Below are 14,582 nucleotides of genomic sequence, written 5' to 3' on the forward strand. Positions count from 1 at the left end.
ATGTAGCATATTTTTCATTGTCAAAAGCAAGTGACCAAATATATATGAGTCTGTGTCTGGAATACCTTTGTTCTATTGGTCTTTTATTTTATTCTTACACCAATACCATGTTTTCTTATTTACTAGAGTTTTATAACAAGTTTAGTTATCTGACATTGTAAACCTCCAGCTATGTTCTTTAAGATTTTCTTGGCTGTCTTGGTACTTTGCCTGTCCCTGTACATTTTGAATCAGTTTATCAGTTTAGACACACAACTTACTAGGAGTTTGATAGGGATTGTATTAAATATATAGATCAATTTCGAGAGAATGGACTTACAGTATTGAATTCTTATCCATGGTCTGTGATATATCCCTCTATTTAGTGTCTTTTTAAAATTCTCTCAGTGCTGTTTTATGCTTTTTTTTTGTACACCTTTTCTTAGATTTTTCCCAGGTATCTGATGTTTTTTGAAACTATTGTAACTAGTATTTTTTTTTAAGAGCTTTGTTGAGATATAATTCGCATACCTTACAATTTGCTCATTTAAGGTATGCAAATCAATGGCTTTTAGTACATTCACAGAGTTGTGCGTCTATCACTGCAGTCAGTTTTAGAACATTTTCATTAACCCAAAAAGAAACTTTGTACTCCTTGGCCATCATCTTTAAAGCTCCCAGTCCCCTTCTATCTCCTATAGGCTGCCAACATTCCTTGACTGATAGCTGTATCGTTCCAGTCTCTGCTTCTGTAGTCACATTGCCTTCCTTCCTGCCTTTGATCCTTCTGCCTCCCTTTTATCAGGATCTTTGTGATTACATTGGGCCTACCAGGGTGATTCAGGATATTCTCCCCATATCTAGATTTTTAATTTAACCACACCTGTGCATTCCAGGGATTAGGACATAGGGATCTTTGTGTGTCATTATCCAGCCCTTCACAGGGTTCCATCTATCGTCTGGGCTACATGGCTTATCCTAGTTAGCTGGCCCTGAACTCTAATTTTTGTCTTCTCAGTCCTGAGTCTCTAGAAACCTCTACTCAGCTTCTTATCCTATCAACCTCAACTTTCAGGGGGAAAGGAAATGTCAGTGCTGAAGTTGCCTTTTTGGGGATTTCCTCTTCTCATAAATGCTCGCTGCTTTCATGGTTCTCTGAGGCCTTCTTACAGATCTTTTTTTTTATTTATTTCTTTATTCTGGTATTTTGTCCAGCTTTTTTTCTTGTTCTCAGAGGGAGGGTTGATCCAGAACAACTTAGTCTTCCATTTAATCACTGTTTTTAAAAGCACTGAATTAAGTACATTTTGTCAAATTTTATAGCATTATATGTTTAATTGTACCTATGTTCGTTGATGGTTATTCTCTTTATCTTTTAAAGACTTTGTGTTTCCTACTTATTGTACAGTTTGAATTAGAATTGAAAATTCCTGATGGCCAGTGGCTATACATTTCTCTAATGAATAAGTTTAAAGAAGAAGTTTACTTGTTAGAGAGGATAATAGACGTCAAAACTTACATAAAAATTTATTTTTGATTAAACCTTTGGATAATCGTTAGCACAACCTAAACTTTAGAATTTTTACCTCCTTTTAGAAGGCAAAGAATGCTGATATGAATTATAGTCCTGTGTTCTCCGAGAAGCAGACTTTGGGCAACTCCTTTAGTCTTAACGATGAAGTTCTGCCATTTGTTGTCTGAGCTAGTGGATTGAGAAGGGTTAGCTGTTCTGGCTTTGTTTGCTATACTGATAGGATTTGAAGAACTTTGGGCTGTGTCTTAGAGCTGATAAAAAAATCCAAGTAAATTTAACGTAAATGTGGAAGTGGATTCTCTGTGCTTCTTAGGCACCTATCGAGATAAATTTGTAATAAAGTTTTAGAAGTTTCACTTACAGTGTTGCTTTGTTTCAGTATGAAAGCTTAGAGTCATCTTTAAAGGATGAGAAGGAGCCAACAGAAGTACACAGTTTGGAGGTAAAAACAAATGATATAATTCAAAAAAGCTGGGGGAAAGGTTCTTAATAAATAAAAAACTTACATTGTCTCAAAACTGAGTATTTCAAAGAAAATGTGAAAGAATGTCTTTGGGTGTTAATACTTTAAGAAAAAAGTTAAGTATTGGAAATAGAACATTACTAGATAGCAGAAAATATTTAAAAAATTTGAGCTTTCATTACTGACTTGTTTGAGTGAGGCACATTCAGTTCTCTGGGGTTTGTAGCTACATAGAAACTCTTCTTTCTTTATTCCTGGGCAATGCATTAAGGTTACCATTCTTTTTTGTGACTCAGTTTGAATAAATAGGATTCATTTAAAAAAATTTAGGAATAGCTGACAACAGTAGATTATGTAAATTTTCTTAGTACTTGTCTTTACCTTACTGTCAGGAGCTGACTGGCATTAGAACAAAAGGTTTACAGTGTGAGCGGTGGTATGCTGGTAAATGTTTAACAGCTGGCTGTCTGAAAAGCAAAGGCCTTTACTTGTAGCATTTGCCAAGTTCCGTGGTGTAAATACCATTGCTGATTTCAAGCTGTTAACGTGGTGTCACTGAATGCAGACTTTGGAAAAGACGTGTACAATTGGCTCTCCTGAGCCAGGTATGATTTCGTTCCTGCATACTACTAATTTTAAGGAAGGAAAGCATGGTAATTTGTAATTTAGCCAAAATAAGACAGATTAGGGTAAGTGATGGGAGTACCTTACACTGTTTAGATATGAAAGTGTTGTAAAAAGCATAGTGATGACAAAAGATAGCCTGCAACTGCTAATGTTAAAGTAGAAAACAGTGGACCTTGTACCTTTGGTGTATATGTTCAGTCCAGCCTGGCAGTTCTCAATCACCGATGCCTGCAGTCATCAGAACGTCTGTGTATCATGATCCAGAATTTTCTAGTACAGTCCAAAGGAAGTTTTATATTGGATTCCAAATAAAATAAATTCCTTAGTCTTTTCTTTCTTCATTTGTTATCTACTAATATCCTCAAGAATGTCTTAAAATTGTTATATTTTATTCGTTGACCCTCTGTTTTAACTACTATTCCAGTAGTAATTTATTGCTGTTTGACAACTCAGAAGATTCGTAGAAGGCATTTGACATGCTGACAGAGGAGCAAAAAATGAGTAGCAAAGACACTTGGTGGCATTGTGGATAAAATCAGACATACCAATTTATTGTCAAGGCATTGAATGTACATATCCCAGCAGTAAAATTCTCTGGAGGCGACATCATGCTTGGTAGGGTGGAGGGTCAGCAAAAAAGAGAAAGACTCTCAATGAGATGGATTGACACAGTGGCTGCAGCCATGGGCTCAGGCATAGTGGGGATTGTGGGGATGGGCACAGGACCAGGTGGTGTTTCATTCTGTTGTACATAGGGTCACTGTCAGAATCGACTCAGCGACACCTAACAACAGCATAACAGCAGTCAAACTAGCTGAATCTTTAAATTGAACATTTTGAAATTTTTTCTCCAATTTTAAAACATATATTATAGTGTTTTGTTTTATGACTAGTAATAGTACAAAATATAATGTGTTGTAATCTTTTAAAATTTGATGATTGGATCTGTAGATAAAATCAAACCAATAGAGTTATTTGGATTCAAGTCAGAATCCATACAAGGAAATAGTCAAATTTGAGAAAATATATATGAACAAGTTTAACTACCATAATGTAGTATGTATTTGCTTTTATTTTTGCCTCCATTCAATCTTTGAATCTTTTGGCTTATTTTTTTTAACAAGTTTATTGAAGGATCACAAACATCAGAGGTATGTTTATTACAGTATTTAAAATCCCATTTGAATAATCTAGTAACAAATCATTTTAAATTAAAAAGGTCACAGAAGATGTGTCTTAATTCAGTGTGAATATTATCTTTGAAGCAACCTTGATTAGTTTTGGGGTTTATTTTTTATTTATGTTTCTAATTATGTTAAATTGGATTTCTTTCTTCTTTTTTTTTTTTTCCTTTATAATGCAATAGAGCAGTGGTTGGCAAACTATGCTCAGTGGGCTCCCACCCTATTTTTTTGTAAATAAAGTTTTATTGGAACACAGCCATGCTCATATGACTGCTTTCTTACTACACTGGCAGAGTTGAGTAGTTGTGACAGAGACTTCATGACCCACAAACCTAAAATATTTACTTTGTAGTTCTTTACAGAAAAAGTTGGCTGATCCCTGCTAGAATTGCTGTTCTGTCAGTATTATAAAAATAAGCAAATTAATTTAATTTAACTTACAGTATGTATGTTTGATTGTACTCATCTGATTTATCCTAACCAAAAATTCCCATGTCTGTCTTATAAAGTTGGCTTCCTCTTTTAGGCAACCTGTAAAAAGCTGGACAGGTCTAAATCGGAACTTGAGGATGAAATACTGTTTCTAGAAAAAGAGTTAAAAGAAGAGAAATCCAAACATTCTGAACAAGATGAATTGGTAAGGCTTTTGTATTTGAGGAGAATAGAAGAAAAAGAAAGTAATTGAGTTTTAAAAAATTAATGTTGGTTAAGGCATTATATACATTGTAAAAATACTCCTAAGAATATAAAAAACTAAAAAAGAATATAGACGGTATAAAGTGGAAAGCAAAACTTTCCAGATGTATGCCTTTTTACTTGGGAGAGGTTATTATGTTGTTTTTTACATATTTCTTACAGAAATTTTCCATATGCACTATGGAAATAGTTCACGTAAGTAATTTAAGTTGAATAATCACATACATAGTGGATATTTTTAAATGCCTAAAGGCTGTGTTAAGAATATTTTACCTTTCCTTCGTTTATCGTTCACTTTTAAAGTCCAGTTTAAGGAAACTCTTGATGTGTGGGAGTATTTAGTAAAATATGGTATTGATGAACTTATCTTGAGCCTATGTGACTTGAGTGTTTTAAAATAGTAGATATGAAATGCTGTTGATAATAATTTTCATGTAAAATCTTTTTAAACCTATTACTAAATAAGCTGAGATGGTTTCTTAATTTGAGCCCTCACTTACGAAGCAAGTGTTAGGTTGACACTGTATCTAACAATATAAACAGCATCTTGGAAACTGGAGGAGTTCAGTAAATATTTGTTATTTATTGATACTGTCTTTCCAGATGACAGGTGTTTCAGAAAGGATACAGTCCCTAGAAGATGAATCAAAATCTATCAAATCACAAGTAGCTGAAGTAAGTGAATTAGTCTAATAGCTCTGTTGCTTTTGTAAATCACTGTAAATTTAATTTTCCTATTATTTTTATTACTAAGGAATAAGACCTACTATTAGAATTTGAGATATAGGGGATCTTAGATAAATATTTTTTTTATTTGAGGCACCTCAAATAAAATAAGTCACTGGTCTTACACAAGTCTATCATGTGATTCTGGCATTGTTTCTATCACCCAGGCCGTTTTTTCGAACTACCGATCCTTAATTGTTTCCAACTTATACATTCCAGTCATTGGTAATTATCAATGCATCTTGATTGCATGTTTGATCAATTTCAGACAGTAGAAGATGGTAAGAATCTTCAGCTTTTTCATCTTTGGCATTAGTAGTTGATACATAAATGTTCTTTTTAACTATGAATGCGACACTGTTTCTCTTCAATTTGTCATTCCCAGCATAGAAGACCATATAATTGCCCGATTCAAAATGACCAATACCAGTCCATTTCAGCTCATGAATGCCTAGGATATCGATCTTCAAGCATTTCATTTCATTTTTGACAACTTCCAGTATTCCATGATTCATACTTCATACGTTCCACGTCTCAACTACTAATGGATGTTTGCAGCTGTTTCTTCTCATTTTGAGTTGTGTCATATCAGGAAGCATATACCTGTACATATACCAAAAGGCAGTCATTTGAAAAGAATGAGAAGATAAGTGCATTGTTTATAATCAGGAAAGCTTTATTCCGCCAATGTCATTAAGCTTGACTCTACTTTGAGGAGGCAGCTCTTTCCCAGTTGTATTTTAATTGCCTGAGAGGCTCATCTTCCAGCCCAGACATCAGACAGTGTTCTGCTGCTATCCATAAGGTTTTCACTGACCAAATTTTTTTAGAAGTAGATCGCCAGGTTCTCCCTCTTAGTCTGTTTTAGTCTGGAAACTGCTGAAACCTGTCTACTGTGGGTGACCGTGCTGGAATTTGAAATACCAGTAGCATAGCTTCCATCATCATACCTTGCCAGATGGAATACTTTGGCATCAAATCGACTGTATTTGTGGAAAGACACAATGGAGCAGCTCAATATCATCAGTCAGAACAAGGCCAGGGGCCAGCTGCAGAACAGACCATCAGTTGCTCATATGCCGGTTCAAGTTGAAGCTGATGAGAATTTAAAACAAGTCCACAAGGGCCAAAATACAACCTTGAGTATATCCCACCTAAATTTAGAGACTATCATCTCAAAAATAGATTTGATGCGTTGAACAGTAATGACCAAGGACTAGACGAGTTGTGGGATGACATGAAGAAAGCAAAGGGCATTAAAAAGACAGGAAAGAAAGAAAAGACCAAAATGGATGTCAGAAGAAACTCTGAAACTTGCTCTTGAACATAGAGTAGCTAAAATGAATGGAAGAAATGATGAAGTAAAAGAACTGAACAGCGAATTTCAAAGGGTGGCTTGAGGAGACAAAGTAAAATATTGAAATGTGCAAACCAAAAGGGAACACACTCGGCATTTCTCAAGCTGAAAGAACTGAAGAAAAAAATTCAAGCCTCAAGTTGCAATATGGAAGGATTCTATGGGCAAAAAATTGAACAACGCAGGAAGCATCAGAAGAAGATGGATGGGATACATACAGTCACTGTGCCAGAAAGAATTGGTTGATATTGTCATTTCAGGAGGCAACATATGATCAAGTACCAATGGTACTGAAGGAAGAAGGCCAAGCTGCACTGAAACCATTGATGAAGAAAAAAAGGCTCCAGGAATTGACAGAATACCAATTGAAATGTTTCAGCAAGGCGATGCAACACTCGAAGTAGAAAAAAGTACTCACTGGTTTATGCCAAGAAATTTGGAAGACAGCACCCTGGCCAACTGACTCTAAGAGATCCATATACATGTCCATTCCAAAGGAAGGTGATCCAATGGAATGTGGAAATTATGGAACAGTATCAGTAATATCCCATGCAAGTAAAATTTCTTTGAAGATAATTCAAAAACGGTTGCAGCAATACGTTGACAGGGAACTGCCAGAAATTCATGCCAGATTCAGACGAGGATGTGGGACAAGGGATATCATTGCTGATGTCAGATGGATCTTGGCTGAAAGCAGAAAATACCAGGAAGACATTTACCTGTATTTTATTGACTTTGCAAAGGCATTCGACTGTGTGGATCATAACAAATTATGGATAACATTGCGAAGAATGGTAAATCCACAATACTTAATTGTGCTTATATAGAGCCTGTACATGTACCAAGAGGCAATATCGTTCGAAAAGAACAAGATACTGCATTGTTTAAAATCAGGAAGAGTGTGCGTCAGTGTTATATCTTTTCACCATACTTATTCATTGTGTTTGCTGAGCAAATAACCTGAGAAGCTGTACTACATGAAGAAGAACGTGGCATCAGGATTGGAGGAAGACTTATTAACAATCTGTGATATGCAGATTACACAACCTTGCAAAAAGTGAAGAGGACTTGAATTATTTACTGGTGAAGATCAAAGACTCCAGCCTTCAGTATGAATTATTCCTCAACATGAGGAAAACAACCCTTACAACTTGGACCAATAAACAACATCATGATCAACGGAGAAAATATTGAAGTTTATAAGAACTCGTTTTGCTTGGATCCACAGTCAACGCCCATGAAAGCAGCAGTCAAGAAATCAAACTATGTATTGCATTGGACAAATCTGCTGCAAAAGACCTCTTAAAGTGTTAAAAAGCAAAGATGTCACCTTGAGGACTAAAGTGCGCCTAACCCAAGCCATAGTATTTTCAATGTCCTTGTGCTTGTGAAAACTGGACAGTGAAGAAGGAAGACTGACAATGAATTGATGCATTTGAATTATAGTGTTGGCGAAGAATATTGAATATACCATGGACTGCCAGAAGAAAGAACAGATCTATCTTGGAAGAAGTACAGCTAGAATGTTCCTTAGAAGTGAGGATGGTGAGACTTCATCTCACATACTTTGGACATGTTATCAGGCGAGACCAGTCCCTGGAGAAGGACATCATGCTTGGTAAAGTAGAGGGTCATGAAAAATGGAAGACCCTGAATGAGATACATTGATACAGTGGCTCCAACAATGAGCTCAAACATAACAGTGATTGTGAGAATGGCACAGGAACTGTGGAATGATTTGTTCTGTTGTACATAGGGTCGCTATGAGTCAGAACCTATTTTATGCCTCCTAACAAGAACAACCGCAGAGAAATTCATTTTTTCACTGGATAACTATTGAGCTACTGCTGTGTACTGGACACTGTTGAAGATGCTTGGCACTTAACATCAGATTAAAAAAAGCTCTCAATGAGTTTAAAGTTTAGCGGGGGAGACGTAATAAAAGGTTAACATAATTTGGTACATGGTACATAGAATGTTAAGAAATTAAAGTATTTGTCTGAGGTCACAGAAATAGTCAATGGCAGAGCAGGGACATGATTCTGTGCAGCATTTTTTTTTTTTTTTTTGGCTACACCAGGCTGTCTCTGCCGTTAATATTGGCATGGTTTTGGCTGTAACTTCATGTTTTCCGTGTTCTATGCAGTATGTGTAAGAATGAGCTATGGTATTAAATTAATTGTTACAAACTTGGTATTTTTTGTTTTACTTAGGCGAAAATGACCTTCAAAATATTTCAAATGAATGAAGAACGACTTAAGGTAGCAATAAAAGATGCTTTGAATGCAAATTCCCAACTGCAGGAAAACCAGAAACAGGTTTGTACTGTATAGGACCTCTTCCTTCAACTTAACAAATATATAATTACAAACGTTGCAGGCATATTCAATGACTGACGCATGCTAGGGACAAGGGTAAGCTTTTCCTGGAAAAAGGACAGTCTTTCCATGTGTCCTTTGGTGCCTCTCTTATATAGGATTCGAAAGTGTATACTTGTTCCCAAGGAGTGAAAATGAGCCAGGGCACGTAGGTTTCGTGTTTTGATAAATAGCATTTAGCATCAGCTCCTCAAAGCTAGACTGAAGGAGGGCAGAGGATACCCATGAGAGTTGCTGAAGTGATAGATCTGGGGCCTAAATATAGAAACAGTTTTGATGGTAGACCAGATGAGGATTTAGCTTTTACCCTTTTTTTCCATGTAGGTAGACACTCCTACATACCCATATACATTTCCTCTCCCTCTGCTCTCTCAATATAGTTGTAATTTTTCAACGTGAAAATTTTTCATGGATTACATTATTGTGATATTGTGATATTGTGATTATCTAAATATTACAGCTGAGCCACGTGGTGTGCTCGGGTTACATATTCTGTCTTATCCACCATTTTATTTTCCTTGGAGTTAATAATTGTCTTGTTTTCTGTATACCTACTTTAATTCATTTGTAAACAATTTACCAGAAATGTAAATCTCTTATTCATGCATTCACATGCTTTGGTTAATTTATTAAATTTTTCTTGAAGCGTTCCCTCCTTCCATCCTCCTGGTCCAGTTAAGGACTTGTTCTCTAGGTGTGCCGGACTTGGGCTGAGATTTCACTTCACCCCCTTCCTGAGGATTCCCTTTGTCTCCTCTCTGTGTTGGATCTTTTTCATTTCTTGTGTCCAGGACTTGCTCCTTTGTGGTTAGTTCTCTTGATTAGTTTTCTGAGAAAGCTTTAGAATTTGCATACCTGAAAATGCCTTGTTTTTTTTCTTATATTTATTGATTTTTTTTGGTCAGATTTCTTATGGGTTGAACTTTTTTTTTTCTCTCAGAATTTCTTTTAAAATTGTACTTCAGATGAAAGTTTACAGAACAAACTAGTTTCTCATTAAACAGTTAGTACACATATTGTTTTATGACATTAGTTAACAACCCCACAATATGTCAACACTCTCCATTCTCAACCTTGGGTTCCCTATTACCAGCTTTCCTGTCCCCTCCTGCCTTCTAGTCCTTGTCCCTGGGCTGGTGTGCCCCTTTAGTCTCATTTTGTTTTATGGGCCTGTCTAATCTGTGGCTGAAGGACGAACCTCAGGAGTCATTAGACTCTGTCAAGCCAGTAAGTCTGGTCTTTTTTTGTGGGTTAGAATTTTGTTCTACATTTTTCTCTAGCTCTGCCTGGGACCCTCTATTGTGATCTGTGTCAGAGCAGTCAATGATGGTAGCTGGACACCATCTAGTTATACTAGACCCCTTTTTAAAATCTCTTTAGGAGATTTCAAGAGACAGTGGTGGTAAACCCTATGCAGTGAAACCTGTGAGAGCTGGGACTTGATTAGACTGCCTTGTTTTTCAGGGTCTTGCAAGTTTTCTGTACTTGAAAGGGTACTTTTCTATCTCCTTTTATGGAAATTGTTTGAGCTTTCCTTCTTTGACAGGTTTCTGCCTTATGTGGGTTCTGGCTTTCAGAGGTTTTACTGTATTAAGTTTGCCATATTATAATCAAAAGTGACATTTTCTACCTTGAAAAAACTTTCACCTAGGTCCTCTTACCCTCTGTAGCTGAATTCATTGAACTTGTTTTTAATCACCGAAGTTCCTGAGGCAAACTATTCTATATTTACTGATTCCGCGTTGTACGAAGGGTTGCTGTGAGTCAGAACTGATTCAAAGACACCTGACAAAAACAACAATGTTCAAGTACACTCTGGTAACCTTTAAGACTACCTGCTGGGTAGGCAGTCTCTTTAGTAGATCACTGGAGACCTAATTACCAGATATAGTTTGTTTTTTTCCTAATCCTCATTTATTTTTAACCCATTGGTGTTACCTCATTGTCTTATACATGCATGGAAGAGGGTTCATGTTCTTTGTGGTAGGAAGTATGCTAATGAAGTCTTAGTTTTGTCAAGGAAGCAAGTAATTACCGTTTGACAGAAAAAAGTTTAAATACTTTACAAGATACATGCTAATGCAGGTGGTATTCTGGGTGTTTTAAATTTTCTTTCTTTTTTTTTTTTTGCTTCTCTGATTGTATACTCTGCCCTCATAGGGTCACTTTGAGTTGGAATTGACTTGACAGCAGTGGGTTTGATTTGATTTTTGGTTCCAGAATAAGACAGGCTAGGAAGAAAGACCTGTCAATTTACTTTAGAAAATCAGCCAGTATAAACCTTATGGATCACAATAGTCCGATCCAGAATTGATAAATGGGATGGCGTAGGACCAGGACCAGGCAGCGTTTTGTTTCATTGTGCATGAGATCACCATGAGCCAAGGGCTGACTTGACTGCAGCTAATAACAACAAACATACATTATCAAAATTCCTTTCTAGTTATTTTTTTATCGTGAAAATATGCACAACAAAACATACAGCAGTTCAACAATTTCTCCACGTACAATTGAATGACATTGATTATATTATTCAAGTTGCACAACCTCCCTTGATATCTTTTCCCAGATTATCCCAGCACCAGGAACATACATTCAGTTCACCCTAAGCAAAAACTCCCTCTTTACCCTCCTTCTCACCTCTCGTAATGGCTAATAATTTTTGATTGGCTACTAACCAAAAGGTCGGCAATTCAGATCTGCCAGCCACTCCTTGGGAACGCTATGGGACAGTTCTACTCTGTCCTATAGGGTCACTATGAGTTGGAATCAACTCAATGGCAACAGGTTTTTTTTTTTGTTTTTTTTTTAATATACTTGTTTATTTCGTATAGTGAGATCATACAGTATTTGTCCTTTTGTGATTGACTTATTTCCCTCAGCATAATATTTTCTAGGTTCATCCATGTTGTGGCATGCATGTTTATGCTATTTTTTTTGTGAAGTTTGTAAGCTTTATATAGTCAAGTATGTCTTTTTACCAATCGTTACTCTTTGTCATGTTCAGAAAACCTTTCCTCTCTTGCAAAAGTATATACACTAGAAGATTGGTTATGCACAATCTAATCTGTTCTAGATTATTGGTATTTCTGAAAATTAGTTATTGTAACTGCCAAACAGTACAATGATTCTTTAAAAAAAGAAATTTTAATAGAAATAAGGTATGACATGTTTTATGGAATGGTAAGAAATCTAATAGGTACGTACGTCTCAGAAAACCTTTTATCTGATATAAATTTATCGTGAAAATCAGTTGAAGAATGTATCAATATCTGTTATTTTACATTGCTACTGTTTTGAAAGTTCTTTGAAAACACAAACCTTTTTTGTTTTTAATCAACAGCATTTGTTGTTGTTGTTAGATGCCATCAAATCAACATCATAGTATGTTATAAAATATCTCTTACTGATACACCTAAATAAATAAGTTGGATTCATAAATGTAAGAGTTGCTTTTTTTTTTTTTTTTAATTTTAGCTTGTACAGGAAGCTGAAGAATGGAAAGAACAATTGAGTGAACTTAATAAACAGAAAATAACATTTGAGGACTCCAGAGTACAAGCAGAACAAGTTCTGAGTGATAAAGAAAATCAGATCAAGGTAGTTGGCTCTACTGGTTTTAGTGACTGAGAGAATATTATACTAATTCTGTAATTTTGATAATTTTAGTATTTAGCAGCTTGGATTTTCATAATTTATTTGGCCAATTTTGAGAATGCGTACTATTTTTGGCATATGTTCTCATTACTTCAAGGGAAGTATTGTCCTCCTGCCCGCCATGTGCTTCTTGAAGACTTGTAGTGTGTATCAACGTTCTGTGTCCTTTTTTCTTCTCCTCTGTATTTTAGCCTAGGTCTTTAATAAAGAAAGAAAGAAAAATAATACTGGATTTTACATTTTCTCTTTAGGCTGCCATCTGTTTCCACTTGTGAGATGAGGTTGGATAGCATTTGAGAAATTGGACAGATAGATAAAGTTATATGTACTAATTGTATATCTTTAATACCTAGATTAGCTGGTATGTATACTTTCACAGAGATGATTTTTTTTTAATAAATTTAATTAATTCTAATCGTATAAATAAGATAACTGATATTAATCTTAGGACTTGTGGGCTTTTCCTACTCCCTGTCTCCCTCACCACCTCTTTTTCTATCTACTCTTTAAAGTCTTATGCTTTTAGCTGCAAACAGATACACAGGTGTAAGTATCAAGTAATAAGATGTGAAACTAGTATTTTAAATCTACACAGTGAAGTGGATGTTGTCATCTTGAAAGCTGTACATTTATACTAGTTGCAACTATTCAGAATGTTTTCAAGATTCCAGCTTTAGGAATATTTTTCAGAATTTTCCATATTTTTTTTCTTCCTAAACTTACTCTTCTAAAGAGTTCAGGAGTCTTCCTAAATAGAATAAAAATGAGATGTCAACCTTGAGGTCTCCTCAAAGCCATAGGCCATGTTGTTTGTGCCTGGAACTCTCAAGAGGGAGGAGATCAAAGGGTGTAAATTGTAAAGCAGGGTGGGTTATTCTTTGGGTGCTTACACAGAAACACACCACACAGTCATTTGAATAGCTACAAAACCTTTATTCGAGAAAATTCAAAAAGCACTGTTGGAAAACCTCTAATTCAGATTCAGCTTCTCTTCCGTAGTGTCTTTTTCTTTATCTCTGTTGCGCTCCTCAGCTAATTGTGTACTGGAATAAATCAAATCTGTGGTCCTTTCGTATATCATGTGTCTCACTTGCAAATTGGCTTAACTTCACATAAAATTGACTCATGTTAATGGCCACTCTTGTTTGTGGCATATGAAAAAAGGTCACAAAAGAAAATGTTTTATTTACAGTCATGTGATACATTAAGCACGAATGGGCAGTTATCAAGTACTGTATTTGATTTAATAATAACTAGGTTTTTTGTTATAAAACAAAGTTCATTAATACTTTATCATAATGAATTGCATCTCTGTTAAAGATAAGCAGAAACATTTTAATTATCAGATTAGATGCATAAACTGAACATTTATAATTCGTTTTTAACTTTGAGCAGAAGACTGGCAACTGGGACGTGAATTCGTGTCGGGTCATCTATTGGCAGTTATAACTCAAACTCAGGACAATTTTTATGCTACATCAAAAAAGATGATAAGGAAACGGTTTAATAACTCAAATTTCTTGAATCAGAAAGCATTCTTACACTTTAATTTAAAAATAAATAATAGTAAAAGTGAATTGTCAGTTACACATTTTTATATACTAAATGGTGCCAACGTAATACTTTAAAATTAAGTACTTAATAAGATATATGACCATTTGAAAGCAAAGTTTTGACAATTGCACTGGCAGATGCAAAGAATGCTTTGAGGAAAATGGCACTTAGGACATTAAAATATGCTGCCATTCAGTAAATATTTTGAGTACATCGTTAACATATTGAAGTAAACTGTTCAAAGCTTACACATTTCATACTAACAAAAAAACTATGCAAATATGTAAAACAGCCTCAAAGTTTCATAATTTAACTGCCGTGGTCTCCGCAAAAGGTTGTTAAGTTACTTTAGTATTTAAGAGACAATAGTTTTTATAGTTTTTTGTGAAGTATTCCATCTATTCCTTAAATTACTGGGAAAGTAGAT

The 14,582-nt window shown here is 35.3% G+C and overlaps 1 protein-coding gene across 5 annotated transcripts in view; it reads left to right on the top strand.

Moving 5' to 3' along the window:
* MIA2 (MIA SH3 domain ER export factor 2) overlaps positions 1–14,582 on the top strand; it is a 116,910-nt gene that overhangs the window by 62,091 nt on the left and 40,237 nt on the right. For all 5 annotated transcript variants that reach the window (XM_049899458.1, XM_049899462.1, XM_049899461.1 and 2 more), the window contains 5 exons: positions 1,893–1,955; positions 4,314–4,424; positions 5,087–5,158; positions 8,780–8,884; positions 12,422–12,544. In XM_049899458.1, coding sequence (XP_049755415.1) covers positions 1,893–1,955; positions 4,314–4,424; positions 5,087–5,158; positions 8,780–8,884; positions 12,422–12,544 — 474 coding nt within the window. The remainder of the gene's footprint in view (positions 1–1,892; positions 1,956–4,313; positions 4,425–5,086; positions 5,159–8,779; positions 8,885–12,421; positions 12,545–14,582) is intronic.

Source organism: Elephas maximus, chromosome 10 (genome assembly GCF_024166365.1).
Source record: "Elephas maximus indicus isolate mEleMax1 chromosome 10, mEleMax1 primary haplotype, whole genome shotgun sequence".
NCBI lineage: Eukaryota > Metazoa > Chordata > Mammalia > Proboscidea > Elephantidae > Elephas > Elephas maximus.